The sequence below is a fragment of the Stenella coeruleoalba genome (genome assembly GCF_951394435.1).
Source record: "Stenella coeruleoalba genome assembly, chromosome: 18".
Classification (NCBI taxonomy): Eukaryota; Metazoa; Chordata; class Mammalia; order Artiodactyla; family Delphinidae; genus Stenella; species Stenella coeruleoalba.
The window spans coordinates 65769681-65790154 of NC_137164.1; the positions used below are offsets into that span (position 1 = coordinate 65769681).

Consider the following 20474-nt stretch of genomic DNA (forward strand, 5'->3'; position numbering starts at 1 on the left):
ACCTGAAGTTCTCTGACCCAAACTGATAACCCAACCAAATAACAAGAGCCAACCGAATGTGCAGGAGTTGAACTGAATGACATTTGAAACACAAACTGGGCTGTAATTTAGTCTTCCTTTATCACAAAACAATAAATGAAAAGACAGTTCATTGTAATGGCTATCTTCCCCTCCACACAGACCTGTCCTTCAAGTCGCCTGTTAGGGAAGTCGGCACACCTAGAGCCAGTCCCCAACATTTACATGGGGTCCCTAATCTGAAAGTCTTGGAGGTCCCTGCTGATAATGTGGGAGATGTGTCCCTAGTCTGTCTTCACATCTACATTGGCTGCAGGATGAGGGAAGTCCCTAAAGTGTGTAACGTTGAAAAATGAAGGGTGATGGGGAATAAATAGCACAGGGATTGCCCAGCTGAGATAGCAGCTTTGCAAATCTCTGAACCAAGAGAAAATTTGATCGGATTAGAGAATGATTAGCTCCACAGGGTTAGAAGGCACAATAAAATGGAGAAATCGGCAATGTTGACAAGCCACAAGGCTAAAGAAGGAAGCAGAAGCTGCATCTTATTTTAAGGCAATGGTTCTTGCACTAATTTAGCTGCATCAGAATCACCTGGAAGGCTTGTTAAACCCGGGGGACCAACGCCCACTCCCAGAATTCCTGGTTTCCTGCATCTGGGGCGGGGCATGAGAACTGCGTTTCTAACGAGGTGAGGCTGACGTTCTTGGTCCAGGGAACCATGCTTTGAAAAATCACTGCTCTGAAATGTTTCTGCATTATCCCGAATGCCTTGGAAATGAAAAGAAACAGAAGGCTTCTGGAGGTATGTCGTAGCTGACTTAGCCTGCGCATAGCGCCTGCGGAGGGCAACGTCACGGCTGGGAGTCAGGAGGGTCTGCGGGACCTTGAGAGTGAAGCCATTTTGAAACAGTTGTGGTAACAAAGAAGAGGCAGACCTGTCCAGGAATTCGGGTGGATGGCTGAGCAACTTTTTTTTTTTTTTAAGGGAACTTTTATTTATTTATTTTTGGCTGCGTTGGGTCTTTATTGCTGCTCAGGCTTTCTTTAGTCGCGGTGAGCGAGGGCTACTCTTTTTTTTTTTTTTTTTTAGAGTGACATCTTCCTACGCAACTATTTTATTTATTTATTATTATTATTTTTTAGATGTTGGGGGTAGGAGTTTATTAATTAATTTATTTATTTTTTCTGTGTTGCGTCTTCGTTTCTGTGCGAGGGCTTTCTCTAGTTGTGGCGAGCGGGGGCCACTCTTCATCGCGGTGTGCGGGCCTCTCACTGTCGTGGCCTCTCTTGTTGCGGAGCACAGGCTCCAGACGCGCAGGCTCAGTAGTTGTGGCTCACGGGCCTAGTTGCTCCGTGGCATATGGGATCCTCCCAGACCAGGGCTCGAACCCGTGTGCCCTGCATTAGCAGGCAGATTCTCAACCACTGCGCCACCAGGGAAGCCCCTGAGCAACTTTTAAAGTGTGGATGTGGTTGGAGTTGATAGATTTGTAGTCGCAAAACTTTATCCGTTGTCTGACTTTCCCCAGCATGAGTAGGAAGTGCACGTGTAACAGGAGAGGATCCCTGTTAGATCCAGGATTAGAGTTTTCCTGAGAGTCAAATAAAGAAAAGGTGGGGGGGGGGGGGGCAAAAAGAGCGAAAACGTTGGACAGAGGTGTGATATTGAAATTTATAAGAAATATAGATTTGGTTATTCAGGTGAGCCAAGTATATTTCTTGTTTGTGTTTGGTCTTTATTTATGGTTCCTGGCCCACAGCTGCCCAAACCTTTGGAATTTCCTGAGTGAAAAGAGCATCTCTTACTCTAATGTTTGGTCTCTAGCCCTCAGTTCCTGAAAATGCTTCAGAGCCAGAAGGTGAAATGGGTGTATTGTTATTTGTGAGGAGCCCGTTCCACCACAACTTGGGTTTAGGTTAAGGAGGTGACTTTTGTTTTGTTTTGTTTATTCTGTATTTTTTAATCAAAGCATAGTTGATTTACAGTGTTGTGCTGATTGCTACTGTACGACAAAGTGACTCAGTTATACACATATATACATTCTTTTTTTTATATTCTTTTCCATTATGGTTTATACCAGGAGATCAGATATAGTTCCCTGTGCTATGCAGTAGGACCCTGTTGTTTATCCATTCTAAATGTAATAGTTTGCATCTACTAACCCCAAACTCCCAGTCCATCCCTCTCCCCCAACCCTTGGCAACCACAGCTCTGATCTCTATGTCTGTGAATCTGCTTCTGTTTCATAGATAGATTCTTTTGTGCCACATTTTAGATTCCACATACAAGTGATATCACATGGTATTTGTCTTTCTCTTTCTGACTTACTTCAATTAGTATGATAATCTCAGGTTGCATCCATGTTGCTGCAAATGGCATTATTTCATTCTTTTTCATGGCTGAGTAGTATTCCATTGTATATATGTACCACATCTTCTTTATCCATTCCTCTGTCAATGGACATTTAGGTTGTTTCCATGTCTTGGCTATTGTGAATAGTGCTGCTATGAACATAGGGGTGCATGTATCTTTTTGAGGTGGCTTTTGGAAAGCAGCAAGGGAACCAACAATGAACAGAAGGGTGGGCCTCCTGATCTCTGGGGAGGGGAGAGGGGCTGGAGGTTGAATCAATCACCAACAGTCAATGATTTAATCAATTGTGCCTGTGTAACAAAGCCTCCGTAAAAACCCAAAAGGAGGGGGTTTGAGAGCTTCCAGGTTAGCAAACCAGAATGCTTCCATGTGACACTGCACTGGGCCCCAAACTCCATGAAAGAAAGTTTATGTCTGCATACCTCAGTCAACCACGACTGAGTAAATAGCTTTTTAAAAGACGGACAGGACAAAAATAAACTGAAGGAATCAACCAACAATATGGGAGGGGTGGCAACCATGGAGAAGGGATGAAATTGGCAGGCGAGATGAGAACGTATCCTGGGAAAGCTCAGTGAAGTTGACTGGAGCAGACACGTTAGTTACCTATGGCGAGGGAATGCCCAAGATGCTCAGGGACATGTGGCTTCTTTGTGAGCTGACTGCTGCACACGAAACCATCAGTAAGTAAATAGCCCTCACCTCATCACGAAGCTTGCTCATCCACAGTGTCTAACTAAATCAAAGAAATTACAAGACACCAGCCACACATAACCTATTCCACGTGCAAATAGGTCAAGGGATACTCACCACTGATTCCCCCAAACCACAGCGAACGAAGAGTACTAGGCAACAGTTGTTACCCACCACATTGATGAGAACGTTCTATGAGAAGCGGGTCAAAGGTGGAACCTTTGGGAGTCATGCGGAATTTAGCACAAATGTCACCAGGAATCCAAAAGCTCTCTGCAGCTGTTCAGCTTTCACAGACGTGAATACTCTTGGATATTTCTGGGCCAGAATTAGTACCCGTGTTCCGAGAGCTCCCTTATGTTTTTTGGCTAACATTCTTCCTGCCCTTTCTGAGAAAGTGGCTCACCTGAGAGGTTGGGATAAAAGTTCCAAAGAGCTTCACGCTCGGCTATTTCCCTAAATAGCTGTGGTCTGTCTTTAGACTTGCAAAGGGCTACATAGCAACAGTAGATCACAGTTGACCCTAACAAAGGAAATTACTGGACGAGGCTACGCCTGTCCCCTTAACTCCAGAACCCCAATAGATGACCTTAGCATTTCTGAATCAAGAATTGTCCTCGGACTAGAGTGATGAAAAAAGCATGGTGGAAAGAGGACCGAAGTGGGATTGGAGGACTTGGTTTCTTATCATTGTCCCTAACCTATTGACCTTGGGCAAGTTAACTAAGCTCTCTGAGTTTTGGTTCTTGCTATCTTTAAAAACAGGGACAGGGGTGTCTTAGGTGGTGTCTACTGGCTCCTCTGGCTTGGCTTCCCTCTCCACCCTGCTCCAACCTGCTTTGTACCCTGGGAGGCTGACTTGGAGGAATGACATCAGAGTCTCTTTTGCCCTCTAGCTTCTGGTTGGGGTCTGCCAAAGGGTGCCCTCCGGAAGACGTTAGAAGGAGGAAAGAGAGTGAGACTGGGTATTTACACCCCTGCTCTTTTCCTGCAGGGTCTCCTGGGAGTGGTGCGGTCCCTCTCCTGAAGGTCCCTGCTCTCTCAAGGCAGCCCCCCTACACAGTCATCTCCCAGCTTCTAGTAACTGCTCACGCTGCTCGACCCTCAGGTCTACTGGTGGTTAACAACTCCACTGTCACTAGTCTTGGGGTATTACACCATCCCACATGGCTCCCCGCCCTGCCTATGCTTCTGTAAATGCTTTAATAAGTTTACAGCTGCCTAGAAGCACCCTCATTTGGGAGCGCCAACTGTTTCCCACTGTCGCTGTGACTAATACAATGAGCTAGATTAGAGGTGTACTGAATACCATGGGGTACTTGCGAGATTTAATTTGCATTTTGATTTGACTTGTGTGGATATTCACTAAATCTGATAGAAGACCGAAACCTGCCTCCATAGCCCCAATTATGAGTTTTGGATTTTTCCAAATTGCTTTACTGTTCTCTTCGATCGATGCTAACATAAGTCAATAGAATACATTTCAACTTAAAAAGATATCTTATTAGCAAAATGTCACTCAATTTGTTTTACATGTCAGTGTGTCATATAAAATTTTATTCAAGAAGGAAAACAGGCTTTACTGCTTTCAAATGTTTGGTAACCACCGGTAGGTGGCTTTTGGGTTCCTTCCAAGATTCTAAGACTCTAAATATTACACTTTCAGGAGTTGAGCAATACCTAACCTCTCTCAACCATGCTGCTGGGCAATGAAACAGGGTGACAGGCGCTAGAGGCAAAGTATAGGGAAAACTCTGCAGACCATTTCCACCCCTGACCAGGGTGACAGCCATTGGAGGCAGGACACCAACCAAAGGTCACAGGATGCAGTAGTGCCCCTCCCACTCCCCCATCCCCTCAGCTCAAACAGCTCATTCTTTTCCTCATCAAGATCTCTCTTAGTAATAATATAATGATGTTCATACCTACCTACCATTTCTTTTTTGTTGTTGTTATACAGCAGGTTCTTATTAGTTATTTATTTTATACATATTAGTGTATATATGTCAATCCCAATCTCCCAATTCATCCCACCACCACCACCACCCACCCCACTTTCCCCCCTTGGTGTCCATATGCTTGTTCTCTACATCTGTGTCTCTATTTCTGCCTTGCAAACCGGTTCATCTGTACCATTTTTCTAGATTCCACATATATGCATTAATATACGATATTTGTTTTTCTCTTTCTGACTTACTTCATTCTGTATGACAGTCTCTAGATCCATCCACATCTCTACAAATGACCCAATTTCGTTCCTTTTTATGGCTGAGTAATATTCCATTGTATATATGTACCATAGGTTCTTTATCCATGCGTCTGTTGATGGGCATTTAGGTTGCTTCCATGACTTGGCTATTGTAAATAGTAATGCAGTGAACATTGTGGTGCATGTGTGTTTTTGAATTATGGTTTTCTCTGGGTATATGCCCAGTAGTGGAATTGCTGGGTCATATGGTAATTCTATTTTTAGTCTTTTAAGGAACCTCCATACTGTTCTCCATAGTGGCTGTATCAATTGACATTCCCACCAACAGTGCAAGAGGGTTCCCTTTTCTCCACACCCTCTCCAGCATTTGTTGTTTGTAGATTTTCTGATGATGCCCATTCTAACCAGTGTGAGGAGATACCTCATTGTAGTTTTGATTTGCATTTCTCTAATAATTAGTGATGTTGAGCAGCTTTTCATGCTTCTTGACCATCTGTATGTCTTCTTTGAAGAAATGTCTATTTAGGTCTTTGCCCATTTTTTGTTTGGGTTTTTTTAATATTGAGCTGCATGAGCTGTTTATATATTTTGGAGATTAATCCTTTGTCCGTTGATTCATTTGCAAATATTTTCTCCCATTCTGAGAGTTGTCTTTTTATCTTGTGTATAGTTTCCCTTGCTGTGCCAAAGCTTTTAAGTTTCATTAGTTCCCACTTGTTTATTTTGTTTTCATTTCCATTATTCTAGGAGATGGATCAAAAAAGATCTTGCTGTGATTTATGTCAAGGAGTGTTCTTCCTGTGTTTTCCTCTAAAGAGTTTTATAGTGTCTGGTCTTACATTTAGGTCTTTAAGATTATTTTTTTTTTTTTTTTTTTTTTTGTGGTACACAGGCTTCTCACTGTTGTGGCCTCTCCCGTTGCGGAGCACAGGCTCCGGACGCGCAGGCTCAGCGGCCATGGCTCACGGGCCCAGCCACTCAGCGGCATGTGGGATCTTCCTGGACTGGGGCACGAACCCATGTCCCCTGCATCGGCAGGTGGACTCTCAACCACTGCGCCACCAGGGAAGCCCCTTTAATCCATTTTGAGTTTATTTTTGTGTATGGTGTTAGGGAGTGTTCTAATTTCATTCTTTTACATGTAGCTCTCCACTTTTCCCAGCACCACTTATTGAAGAGACGGTCTTTTCTCCATTTTATATCCTTGCCTCTTTTGTCATAGATTAGTTGACCATGTGTGCATGGGTTTACCTCTGGGCTTTCTATCCTGTTCCTTTGATCTATATTTCTGTTTTTGTGTCAGTACCATATTGTCTTGATTACTGTACCTTTGTAGTATAGTCTGAAGTCAGAGAGTCTGATTCCTACTGCTCTGTTTTCTTCCCTCATGATTGTTTTGGCTCTTCAGGGTATTTTGTGTTGCCATAAAAATTTTAAGATTTTTTAATTCTAGTTCTGTTAAAAATGCCATTGGTAATTTAATAGGGATTGCACTGAATCTGTAGATTGCTTTGGGTAGTATAGTCATATTCACAATATTGATTCTCCCAATCCAAGAACGTAGTATATATATCTCTGCATCTGTTTGTGTCATCTTTGATTTCTTTCACCAGTGTCTTATAGTTTTCTGAGTACAGGTCTTTCACCTCATTAAGTAGGTTTATTCCTAGGTATTTTATTCTTTTTGTTGCAATGGTGAATGGGATTGTTTCCTTAATTTCTCTTTCTGATCCTTCATTGATAGTGTATAGAAATGCAAGAGATTTCTGTGCATCAATTTTGTATCTTGCAACTTTACCAAATTCATTGATTGGCTCTAGTAGTTTTCTGGTGGCACCTTTAGGATTTTCTATGTATAGTATCATGTCATCTGCAAACAGTAACAGTTTTACTTCTTCTGTTCTGATTTGTATTCCTTTTATTTCTTTTTCTTCTCTGATTGCCGTGGCTAGGACTTCCAAAACTGTGTTGAATAATAGTGGTGAGAGTGGACATCCTTGTCTTCTTCCTGATCTTAGAGGAAATGCTTCCAGTTTTTCACTGTTGAGAATGATGTTTGCTGTAGGTTTGTCATATATGGCCTTTATGATGTTGATGTAGGTTCCCTCTATGCCCACTTTCTGGAGAGTTTTTATCATAAATCGGTGTTGAATTTTGTCAAAAGCTTTTTCTGCATTTATTGAAATGATCATATGGTTTTTATTCTTCAGTTTATTAATATGGTATATCACATTGATTTGTATATATTGAAGAATCCTTGCATCCCTGTGATAAATCCCACTTGATCATGGTGTATGATCTTTTAATGTGTTGTTGGATTCTGTTTGCTAGTATTTTGTTCAGGATTTTTGCATCTATGTTCATCAGTGATATTGGTCTGTAATTTTCTTTTTTTTTTAATTTTTTTGAATTTTTGAATTTTATTTTTTTTTATACAGCAGGTTCTTATTAGTTATCTATTTTATACATATTAGTGTATATATATAAATCTCAATCTCCCAATTCATCCCACCACCACCACCACCCCTGCAACTTTCCCCCCTGTAATTTTCTTTTTTTGTGATCTCTCTTAGTAATGAAATAATGATGCTCATAACTACCTACCATTTCTTGATAACCTACTATGTGCCAGGCACTGTGCTTAGAGCTTTGTATTTGTAATTGGTAACTGATATCACAGTAGTATACCAAACTGGAATGCTGTCAGCCCAGTTACCCTGCCCAGCAGGAAGTCTAGTCCTCCTCCCCCACCCCCACCCACCAGCAAAGTGCTCCCCCTACCTGATCTCCACTTCCCGAGGGGCGGGGGGGCTTCCAGGCAGTCCGCTGGCTCCATCTCCTCAGGCTAAAACTCAGTCAAAAGAACTTCACCCCAAACTAGACAGTGCTCCCTTTTAAGTTATTCCTCTAAGCTGCTTTTTCTAAGATCCAACTCTGCCCTCAGGAGGGCTGGGTAGGGGCAGGTAGAAAGCAGGTTGGCTTCCTCCAGAACCAAGAGACACCTGGGCTCTGCATTCTTCACCAATTCAAGGCTGCGGGCAGCTCTCACCACCCCCAGGCCACACATCTTTCTACCTTATTGGTAATTTTATTTCAGCGTCTTCATCACTCTCTCCCTTCCAGAAGAGTGTTCTGAACTTCAGTTATTGGGGACAAGAGGTTAAGGTCTTAGTTCCTTCTCTCTTAGAACATCCGGTGCTCTGTATGCAAGTTGCTGAGGATTCATCTAGCACTCTGCTTTTCAAAAAGGGTATGGGGTGGGGACTTCCCTGGTGGTGCAGTGGTTAAGAATCCACCTGCCAGTGCAGGGGACGTGGGTTGGAGCCCTGGTCCCTGAAGATCCCACATGCCTCAGAGCAACTAAGCCCATGTGCCACAACTACTGAATCTGCACTCTAGAGCCCACAAGCCACAACTACTGAGCCCACGTGCCATAAATACTGAAGCCCACACACCTAGAGCCTGTGCTCCGCAACAAGAGAAGCCACTGCAGTGAGAAGCCAGCACACCACAACGAAGAGTAGCCCCCACTTGCTGCAACTAAAGAAAACCCACGCACAGCAACAAAGACCCAACGCAGCCAAAAATTAATTAATTAATTAATGTTTTTAAAAAAAGGATATGGGATGGGAGACTGATGAAGGGATTTCCCCCCACCCCCATAGTGATTCAAATATTCTCCAAAGTGATATTTGCCATCTCTACCAAAAGCAGGCCAACGTTTTAGGACCCAAATCACCAAGCACTGCCAACTGTGCACATCCTGTTTACTCAGCTCCATTGTTCCCATGTTATAGCTGCAATATAAGGGTATCCTGGGTCCTATACCCAGAAAAAGGTTTAGCTTCATTGTCCTCTTTCAGGGCAGAAGAAAATGCCAACAATTACTCCTCTTTCTAATATCTATTATGACCAAAGATCTCTCGAATAAATCCTACTGCTCTGACTTTAAAGTAATCTTGTATTGTCAGGATACCAGTTTTTAAAATAGAGCAGTTGGGGACCCAGGGGTAATTTTTAGAATCACAGTGAATTACAGAGCAAACAGAGGCTGAAAGTCAGAGTAAGGCACGTGTCTCTGATGAATGAGTTAGCAAAAAAATTTGTTCTACTTCAACTCAAACCCCCGAAGTCAGACTCTGCTGTTTTTATTTTATTTTATTTTTAGATTTTTTTAAAATAAATTTATTTCTTTCTTTTATTTTGCTACACGTAGGCTTTCTCTAGTTGCAGCGAGTGGAGGCAACTCTTTGTTGCGGAGCACAAGCTCTAGGAGCGCAGGCTTCAGTAGTATTGGCATGTGGACTCAGTAGTTGTGGCTCGCAGGCTGTAGAGCGCAGGCTCCGTAGCTGTGGCCCACGGGCTTAGCTGCTCCGCAGCATGTGGGATCTTCCTGGACCAGGGCTTGAACCCATGTCCCCTGCATTGGCAGACAGATTCTTAACCACTGCACCACCAGGGAAGTCCCTCTGCTGTTTTTAGAATCTGTAAAAGTTCTGCTAAGTTCAACTAAAATTCAGCGACGTAAAGAGGAGACGTTCCATTATCGTTGCCATACGGGAGGAAGAGCTCCAGCTTTGGAGGCAAGGAAGCTGACTTCAGTCCCAGCTCTACCTTGAGTGGGCGCTTTATTTAACTTATCTGCGGCTCAGAATCCTCATCTATAAAAGAGAGACAGTAGTACCAACTTTGTTGTGAAGAGTCAAAGAGATAACATATGCCCAGCCCCAGATGGGTCCTGCCACATTGGAGACACTAAATCAATATTCAGTATTCAAATGAATAATGGAATAAAGCACCGGGTATTCATGCATAGACTACTCAATAAGGGTCAGTTTCCTCCTCTAAGTTGAAGCATGGGTGTGATTGAGGTCATCCAGGGGGAGAATAAAGAGTGAAAAGAGAAGGGCCGAGAATGGGCAGCAGGTACAGAGATGGGCAGACCAGGCGCCCATAGCAGACGCCCGTGGGAATGCCAAGAGGTGGGGCTCTGGTGAGAGGGAAATGGGGAAGCCGAGGGGAAGAGACGTCAATACAGAGATGTCCGCTGTCTGGTGCCGAAGATTAGAATGGAAATATGTCCGGATGATTAGAAGATCAGGAGGCCTTTGGGTTCCAGGATCAAGGTTCCAGCAGAAACAGATGGCAACTCCAAAGAGTTTAATAGCGACTATTCAGAAGGCTGGGCGCAGACTTACAGGCAAGTGACCAATGTCAGGTACCTGGGACTGAAAACAGCAGGAAGCCAATACCATCCCTGGGCTTACAGGAGAAAGGGGATCAGGGTCTCCAGGGCCCTGTGGACACAGACTGGAGGAGGGGCCATCCACGTGGGGTCTCGGGAGAGCAGGTAGCCAGTACCAAGCCCATCCCTTCAGCGGTGGCCAGATGGGCGGGAACCAGTGCGCTGACTCTCCCCTGTCCTTCCACCCTGTTCCTCCCCCCACCCTCCCCTGTCCCCCCCCATCTCCCGCCTCCTTCCATCCCTCTCTTAATCTTCCCCTCCCTCCTCTCCCCCCACCCTGCTGTCTTCCCCTTGAAGCCGGAAGTCAAGGGAATTCAGGTGATGCCATCTTCAGAGGTCACCTTCTGGCCGTAAGGATGGAGAGTGGGCCTATGGCAAAGGGGACTAGATAGCACCAGTGAGACGGCAGTTTTACCGGGGTGGGGTTGAGACTGGTGGGGAGAAGGTACGACAGGTCCTCTACTCACAGCCACTCTGGAAACAACCTGAATCTCTATATATACCTGGAAAACAAAACAACACAATGCCACTTCCTGTAAGACAGTCTACTGTTCAGAATTAAGACAGTGTCTCCCCAGCTGGGCTGAGCTGGGTTTGACTGCCTGCTGTCACCGTGAGCTGCAGAGCAAGCGCTTTTTGAGACTAAATAGAAACACCTCAGCGGCTCTGTCGGATGGCAATGAGCCACTGCACTATTTCTCTTAAAAACTGTAATTCCCAAATCTGAAAACAATTTGAGAAAGAACTAAAAAAAGGACCATGTCCGCTCCGCTTCTCTCTCTGCGTCATCGCTGTGCAGGGATGGGAGCTATTTCAGCTCCTCCTGCGAGGACAGATGTGCCCTGACCCACCTTCCCTCCCAGACTGCCCTGAGCTATCTTTGAAACTGGGTCTGCGCTGGGGCCTATGTGGCCTCAAAACCTTGGAGCGAGCCAAGAGGGTACTAAGGGCTAGGGTGGCAGGCAGCGGTGGCTTTTGCTTTTCAGGACGGCGTACTGTCCACCCCACTGGCACGCGCACTGGCACATTTCGCACCGCGGTCTGCACCCTCCGAACATGAAAGCAGGAGTGTATCACCCCAACTGGAGGGAAGCCAGACCTCCTGGGTGGAACTGGAGCTGCAGTTCCTCTTTGCACCTGAGTGCCCCCAGGCCACGGAGCACAGCCTCACAGTCGGAAATCTCAGTTTCCCGGGAGGACTTGCAGCTCATGGAGACGCTGGTCAGTGCATTAACTCTTTATAGCCTCTGTCCGGCTCGCATCAGCAATTCTGACAACCTCTGGCTTGGTCCATTTTCCTCCAGGCCTTGTTAAAACATCCTTTGCTAGCAATTTCCCAGAACTTCTAACATGAAGTGTGACAGGGTCAGGGGCTATGGGGGTCAAAGACACCCTCCCTCTCTTCAGGGGGTTCTATCAGTTAACATGTGGATTGAAACATATGGAATTGCTGTTATTCTTAGGTCAAAAATGGTTGGATGTCAGCATTCAAGTAATTCAACCTAAATCACAGACAGAACCAGTAGTCGAAATATCACCTTCATGAATGGCTTGGAAAATGCCCAAAAATGTCCCAAAGACAAGGCTCTCTGGGGAAAACTAGATTAGAAGGAGCATATAACTGAGGCCTAAATGGAGTTTCCACTTGCCTTCGCAGAGAATTAATGACCAGGGCTGCAATACACTTTCCCGCAGAGCACAAGGCAGATGGGAGTCCTCCCCACAACCAGGGGACGACTCACTGAGGTGCCCTGGTGGCCTCAGGAACTCCTGTGGAGGTGGCAGGAGGCAAGATGGGGAGACGGTGGCCCCTTGTCCTCATTCTGAACCCTGAAAAGGGACCACCCCACAGGTTGTCCTGCATTAGCCTGGGGCGTGGACACATCAAAGTGAATCTGGAAGCACAACATGGTTGTGATGATTAATGTTATGTCAACTTGGCTGGTCACGGGGAGCCCACATTAACTATCACTTCTGATGTGTCTGTGCGGTGTTTCCAAATGAGATCAGCATTTGGATCAGTGGACTTGGTAAAGTAGATCATCCTCCCTAATGTGAGGGGCCGTCAGCGAATCTCTTGAGGCCCTCAACAGAACAGAAAGTAGAGGAAAGAATAATCCTCCCCGTCTTTTTTTTTTCCTGCCTCACTGCTTGAACCGGGACCCTTCACCGCATCTTATTCTCCTCTTGTACTTGGGTTTACATCATGTTTCTCAGGTCTCTAGTCTTAGCTGAATTACACCACTGGCTTTCCTGGGTCTCCAGCGTGTAGACAGCAGATCATGTGAGCCAATTCCTTTTATATGTGTGTATATCTCCCATTGGCTGTTTCTCTGGAGAACCCTGACTAATACAGTGGTTCAGCAAAAGAGCACCCTGTGTACTTTGCTTCCCCGAGCTACTCATGGCTTCCAAGGACATGGGGAGAACCAGGAAGTTCCCAGAGTCCCTAAGTGGGGACTCAGAGGCAGCTGAGTTGAAAGCAGCAATGGGCCTGCCATTGTGAGGGGTGAACAACCAGAAGCAGAGGCCTGGGGTGGACTCCCTGGCCAGGGAGCTAGGTGGAGACTAATGCAGACATGCAGCGTGCTTAGAACACCAGTGAGAACCAAGGCCAGGTCACGTGGGAGGGCTACCGGGCTCTACTTAGCCGTGAGAACAAATAACACATTAATTCCCATCAAGACTATAGTTGCAAATGCCAGGAGGGTGTGTGCCAAGAGGGAAACGAGCACCTAACAAAGTTGTGTAAGTCACTCCATGCTTTAGGTGTCCAGAAGCCATCTTAGGTAGGTGGGAGAGAATAGCGTAGAAACAACAACAAAAACACAAGCGACTATTGTAGAACACTGACTTACTAAAGAACCTGTTTACATTTACTACATAGACAATTTTTTTCTCCTTATTGTGGTGATATTTATGAGAAAGACTAGGATAGCTATAGAAGAAAATTAAGAAACATCTGAGAATATTGAGAACAAAATTTGTGACCTTACTATACTTATTAAAAGTAATTTATTTTGAACAAACAGTACAGAAAAAGATTATACTACAGTTTTTGCTGGAACCTTGCATAATCTAGCATGGATTTTGGTATATACCAAATACACATGCCATCCAAAAGTTTTAAAGTGCAAGACTGTAATAGATAAAACTATTGGTCCCAACTCTTCCCTCATCCATGGATATAGATCCGTGCCCTTTGTCGTGGGATTAGCTGTCTGAGTTGTCTCTGGCCAATCATCTTGCTAGTGCCCATGTTGTAGGAAAGAAAGTGAAGCCAGAGAGGATGGCCATATCCCAGGTCTCAGGAGAGTCCCTGGGACGGCCACCAAGTGTGGATTCTTGGCTTTGCACAGGAAAGAATTTAAGAGCAAGTCATAGTAAAGTGAAAGATTTATTCGGGGAGATACACACTCCGTAGACAGAGTGTGGGCCATCTCAGAAGGCAAGAGGCCCCAGGGTATGGGATTGTCAGTTTTTATAGGCATGGGTAATTTCATAGGTTAATGAGTGGGAGGATTATTCCAACTATTGGGGGGAAAGGGTGGGGATTTCCAGGAACTGGGCCACCCCACATTTTTTTGGCCTTCTATGGTCGGCCTTGGAACTGTCATGGCGCCTGTGGGTGGGTCATTTAGCTTGCTGATGTGTTACAATGAGCATATACTGAGACTCAAGGTCTGGTGGAAGTCAGTCATCTGCCATCTTGGACCTAGTTGGTTCTAACCAGTTTATGTCGTGTCCTCAATGGCTATGTCACTCTTTTAAAGGTTGTCCCCTGCCCCCTTCCTGTTTCATTCCCTCCGAAGAGATTTTACTCCCATATTCTTATGGGAAGCAGAGAGGCAACGGTCCATGTTCTGTAGCTGCTTCAGGGCTGAGTAGGGGTGTCGACCCTGCCCGTCAGGGAGTAACAATCTCTGGATGCCTGATCTAGGGGACCCAGGGGCAGGACAGCTCCTTGTTTTAAGGTGGTATGGACTGGAATCCTCGCATAGCCGTCATCTTTTTTTTTTTTTAAATGCCAACTATTTATTAGCAAGGAAAATGGAAGAAGGCTCTTCTGACAAAAGAAAAAATGTTTTTCTAATAAAAGAGACATATTTAAAATGAGTAAGAAATATCCAGTACCTGCCACATGAAGCCAATAGGAAAATCCCAACAACTACCAGAGTGTCATTATTCCATGACCCCTTTACTTACAGAACAATTTTAAAATTATGTATTTTGGCACATTATATAATATTGGCACATGACAATTGTGGAACAGTTGTAACTGCTTCCATAGCCTTCCTATGAGTCTTCTTGAAGATGAATCACTGATGAAGCATCTGGACAACAGTAACTGTCTACAAATGACAGAAGACTTAAAAAGCACGGTTAGACATCTGATTACAGTATAATTGATAAAAAAGCTTGCTTACTGTTGTGACATACAACATTTTAAGATAATTACTAGAACTATAGCATTATACCAGGACATATCCAAATTTTAGAAACTTTACATAATGTTTAGAATGTCTACATTAATAGCATTCATCCATAGAGTATATTTTACATAGGTTTGTCACTCATGTGATAATGCTCTCCATGTAATTTAACACACCAAATAATACTAGTTAAATATTTCTCTCTGAGGTGCTCAGGGTCCCTCTAAACACCCCAAAGTTAGCTGGAAGTCAAAAGAACTTGAATTAAAATTTGATATTTGGGAAGTTTGTCCAAAAGTTTCAAAACATTTGGTTAAATAACATCATAGGTCACTGTGAGACAATACTTATTTTTTTAACCAAAGTTACAAGAGATCTCAAAAGCAAATACAGATCACTTAAAGGCAAAGAAACTCACACAATCCGTTATCAAAAGCAGCATTGCAAGAAAACTTTGTTCTCTTAACAGAGAAACTGAACCCAAGTCTTTCCTCAGCCCATTCCGAGCAAAGTCCATTAATCCAACTAAATTTAATCCAATCTTAGAAAATCCTGATCGTGCACAACTTTTTTCAGTTTTTTTTTTTTTCATTCCTCAAACCTTCTTTCACTGAAAACATATATCTCACTTTCCTTAAAAGTTTTTTCACGTTGAGTTACTTTTCTTGTTGACAAATTTGCAACAGATATAATAAGGTTTTATTTGACCTCTAGTAAGCCTATGTACAACAGAAGTATTATACTTAACATTGATGACTCTAAAGACATGTCTATATTAATCAAAACAAGCTTAAGCCACCTTCAATACAAGATATCAGTTTAGTACTGAATATTTTCCAGATGACATGAACCTGAAATTCATTCTGGCCAGATTATTTTCTATTTCTGAATATTTATATAAGTGCTCAACTTCCTTTAAATCAATTAAATAGAGCTCTTTTAGAAATTAATTTTTGGCAATACCATACATCTACAACATAGATGCATGGTATTGCCACATATAGATACATACGAACACACAAACGAACACGGAGACCTCATAGTTCCCATTCCAAAATTTCAGCCATGAGTCAGGTACAACAATGTAAAACCCATCAGTTACAAAAGAGGGTGGATTTAAATTGGGTTTCTGGCAGATGGAACAAATCAAGGTCACTTGTCTAGATGGCTAAACCCTTTTTACTAACATTTATGGAAAAGATGCTTAAGATTTCAATTTGTGTTTGACAAGTTCCACATCACCCCGTTTTTCAAAATTTGTATTTTAAAAAGATGGCAGAAAAAAAAAAAAGATGGCAGAGATAAGAGTTCCTGGAGAAAAACCAGGTAGAACATTTGCATTTCAAAGGCATGGGAGGAGAAAGACAAGTTCCTCCTGGGATGAGTTTGTTCCCCCTTTGTTCAATACTTATAAACCTCTTAAGATAAATAGGGAAGGTTTGGGGAGAGGTAAAAGGATTGGTGGGCTTTGGATTATTTTGGGAGCCACACCTCTGGTCCTATAAAGACTAGATTTGTAAAACAAGGACAGGTTTGGGGTTTTTTTCCCCCTCAAAGAATTGGGTGGCCACCTCAGTGATATTGAAGGACTGATATACCCATTCACCTATGTTGGAATGTTTTACTTTTCCTGATTTAGCTTAGGGGAGAAGGTCTCCCCAAAAATTCCTAACAGGTATGCTTAGTTTAGTCATACCAGCAGCCTCCCATTTTGGTACTCTATTTTCAAACACTTTTGGGGTTCCTCCCTGGGTTTAAGAAATTCTTTAATTGTGGCCCTCAGTCAGGTCTTTGATCTGCGGAGGCTTGCCTGCAGCCTCATGTGATCCCATTTCTGAAGGTAGTTGGACAATTTTTAGCTACCCCCCCCCTTTTTTTTGTCCATTCTATTCCTAACCTGTAGGCACCCTAGGCTTGAATTTTATAAGCACAGAGAGTGGAGGCATTCATGGCATTACATTGTCTGGATTTGTCCACTCAAAGGAAAAGAGATATTGGAAGTCTGGGTGCTGGGGACTGCAGAAGAAGGTGACATTTTAACACTGTGAACAAGTTTAACAGCCCATAGTTTAAGAACTTAGATTGGGCTGGAATGGAGACCTCCTCTGGCTTGGGACTGAGGTGGATTCCTCCGGTCAAGAGCAATTGTTTTCTAACCCATAAGGGTCTCCAGCTTGGACTGTTGTCTGGAATTTAGTGAGCAAGTCCCTTCCCAACAAGGGGACAGGGCACTCAGGCACGAGCAGAAAATGAAGTGCAAAGGTAAAATTTCCTAGCGAGCAGTGGAGGGGAGGGGTGAATCGCTTGGTTTTGGGCTTTCCATCAATCCCCATTATCATACAGAATTGGGAGAACGAGGGTCCAGGGAAATCAGCACAGAGCAGGCAGCCCCCATATCTAATAAGAAAATAACTCTCCTACCTGCCATGTCAACGGTTACCCAAGGCTCCTCCGGAGAAATGATCAGGTGTCCTTTGGGAGCCAGGGAGGGTCCCGGGCCCTGTCAGTCTTTGGTCCTCTCAGTCATCATCGATTTGGGAGCCCCAAGTCCCCTTTGGGACTGGGGGCAGTCCCATTTCCAGTGGCTCTCTCGTTTTCATATCGGGCAGGATCTTGGTGGATTTTTCCCACAGAGGGAGTATTTGCCCTTCCTGTCGCCCTTCTGGCTGCACTTAAAACCGACACTTTCTCAGTGAGACAGTGGCTCCGATCCAGGCTTCCTGGATCCTGTCCTCACCATGGGTCTTCCCAAGGGATGGTAACCCTGAGGTGTTACCATCTGAGGTGGTGCAGGGGTAGAGCTGCCTCCAGTAATTGTGCTTTTAGCTGTTGTCCCTGAATCCATTTTGCCTCTTCAACACTATCTTTATTGTTAAATACTCCAAAGGCCAAATCCATGAGCTGATTCATGGTGGGCTGGGATCTCCAGCTCCCCAGGTGGGGCATTAAGGTTAAACAGTCCAGAAGACAGTGTCCTGGTCAGAATTGGGGGAGGTAGGAGTTCTCGGTTATGGACCCCAAGGAGGTGGACTCATAAGAGGATCATCTAAAACATCAGGCTCAGGGCTTCCCTGGTGGCGCAGTGGTTAAGAATCCGCCTGCCAATGCCGGGGACACGGGTTCGAGCCCTGCTCCGGGAAGATCCCACATGCCGCAGGGCAACTAAGCCCGCGCGCCACAACTACTGAGCCTGCACTCTGGAGCCTGCGAGCCACAACGACTGAAGCCCGTGCACCTAGAGCCTGTGCTCTGCAACAAGAGAAGCCACAGCAATGAGAAGCCTGCGCACCACAACGAAGAGTAGCCCCAGCTCACCGCAACTAGAGAAAGCCCACACGCAGCAATGAAGACCCAACGCAGCCAAAAATATAAATTAATTAATTAAAAAAAAAATAAATAAATAAAACATCAGCCTCCTGTGGGGGAAGAAGGCACTTTGAAGGGATGTGCGCCAAGCACACCTGGCAGGAGTTCTTTAGACCTGGATTTTGGAATAGGGTCATGAACCCTTGGATGTATGGGACTTCCCCTCATTTATCTTCCCTTTTACAAAATAGGTCCAGCTGCAAGATGGTATTGTAATTCAGTGACCCTTTTTTTTTTTTTGGCCAAATCTCTTCGTCCCCTATTTTGTATTGGGGCCATGCAGTATTGCAAATAAAAATTAATTTTTTTCTTAAACCATCCTGTCTAAATTTTCCCCAGTTAACTAATATGCATCCTAGCAGGGAGTCCTTTGGGGTGCTTGTAGTTGCCCCCATTTTTTATTAGGATGTCTTGACAAGAGTCTGATGGATCCTGGCGAGGTGGTAGTTATTTGTCCTGGCGTTCTCCCAGTGTCAACAGTGGGGTCCCTGTGAGCACCCGATATCTGCCTGGTTGGTGAGCCTGAGTAGGCCCCTTGGATTAGTCAGGGAAAGGAACCAGAGCCAGTGGGAGAAAAAGCAACCAGAGTTTCAGGGCCTAAATCCTTCAGAGAGAGAAAGAGGAGACCTAGGCCCTGAGCCAACTAAATGGATTACCTTTATCACTGAAACAAAAGAAAGAGAAACAAATAGAGCCGAAGGGTAGGGCTCGAGTGCCACAAGGCAGTGATAACAATACAAGGCAAAAGCTCCCCTCAGGATATGGCCCTTGTGATGTTGAGGAGGCCTATCTCTCCACAGACGCAAAAGGCAACACACAACCTCCTGGCAAAGCCAGCAAGGAAGCTCAAGGATCAATAGTCCAAGAAGTCAAGAGAGAAGTCGGAGGATATAAGAGAAATCCAGGGAAGGAGGGAAGGTGTGCAGCCACGACGCTTCCCAGAAGAGAAAGGAAGGTGTACAGCCATGACACTTCCTAGGCCAGAGGTTCGTAAGCCCACTGAGAAAGGTGCTCGCCCGCTACCTCCGCTCAGGGGTTGATAAGGTCCGCCTGTGACCTCCACAACGGAAGTGCTCTCCCCCAACATCCTCTTGGGGGCGCAATGAGGCCATAAGCCCGAGAGCACTTGGGGAGGGCTGGCTGCAAATCTAGAGGAGGACTCAAGGAGTCCCCCCAACGTGGGCCGACGTAGTTCCAGCGTCCTGGAACCGAACTGGGACTAAAAATAAGTAGGGAGGGGGAACTGGGCTCGAGGAGCCACAGAGGGGAAATTCACCCAACCGAGTTGTCAACACTTGTCACGTGGTCTTAATTTGGATGTCGTCTTGGTGGATCTTCTCAAGTCCAAAGAGACAGAGCAATAGGAGAATGAGAAAGATCGAGGGGAGAAAAGTCTTGGTCTTGGTGGGCTCCTTCCTGGCCAGAGAACTGGTCTTTGCCAACTCCTACTTGAATCTACATGGCTCAGGACAGGTCACAGCCACGCTCAGAGAGGAGCCATAGCCCAACAGGAAGATCAAGATTATGCCCTCTGAGGTCCCAAGCTGGGCACCAGAAAAGATGTTGCAGGAAAGAATGTGGGGCTGGAGAGAAGGGTCACATCCCAGGTCTCAGGCGAGTCCCTGGGACGGCCACCAAGTGTGGGTTCTTGGCTTCGCCCAGGGAAGAACTCAAGAGCGAACCATGGTAAAGAGGAGAAAGGTTTATTCAGGAAGATACACACTCCACAGACAGAATACGGGCCATCTCAGAAGGCGAGAGGCCCAAAGACAGACTTTCATGTGATATGATTGATCAACATAGACCACAAACACAACATTAGAAACTAGAGGATATTTTGTGAAACCTCAAACAAGCACAGTGTATTTCCTACATTCCTTGTTAATATAGGAAAATGATATATCTGAATAACAGAAAACAGAATATAGATAAAATTTCTTCACTTTCCCACCACTGCCACAATAAAAATAAATCTTACCTGACAGGACTTTGCATTTCACTTAGAAGACAAATTAACAAAGGAATAACAGCTATCTGAACTTCAAGGTTTTCAAAACAAGGGATGTTATTTGGGGGAGGTAGTTAACTCAATGAAATCTCATCATATAAACTCATTACAAATTCTTCCTGAGT

At 44.6% G+C, this 20474-nt stretch overlaps 1 protein-coding gene across 4 annotated transcripts in view; it reads left to right on the forward strand.

The window, feature by feature from the left end:
* The first annotated feature begins 705 nt into the window (after positions 1 to 705).
* IPO5 (importin 5) overlaps positions 706 to 20474 on the forward strand; it is a 130244-nt gene continuing 110475 nt past the window's right edge. For 2 of the 4 annotated variants that reach the window (XM_079903313.1, XM_079903314.1), the window contains exon 1: positions 706 to 823. Coding sequence is in view for 2 of the 4 variants with exons in the window: in XM_079903311.1 (XP_079759437.1) it covers positions 797 to 823 (27 nt within the window). In the remaining 2 variants the exon portion in view is untranslated. The remainder of the gene's footprint in view (positions 824 to 20474) is intronic. The other 2 variants (XM_079903311.1, XM_079903312.1) reach the window with 2 other exon arrangements.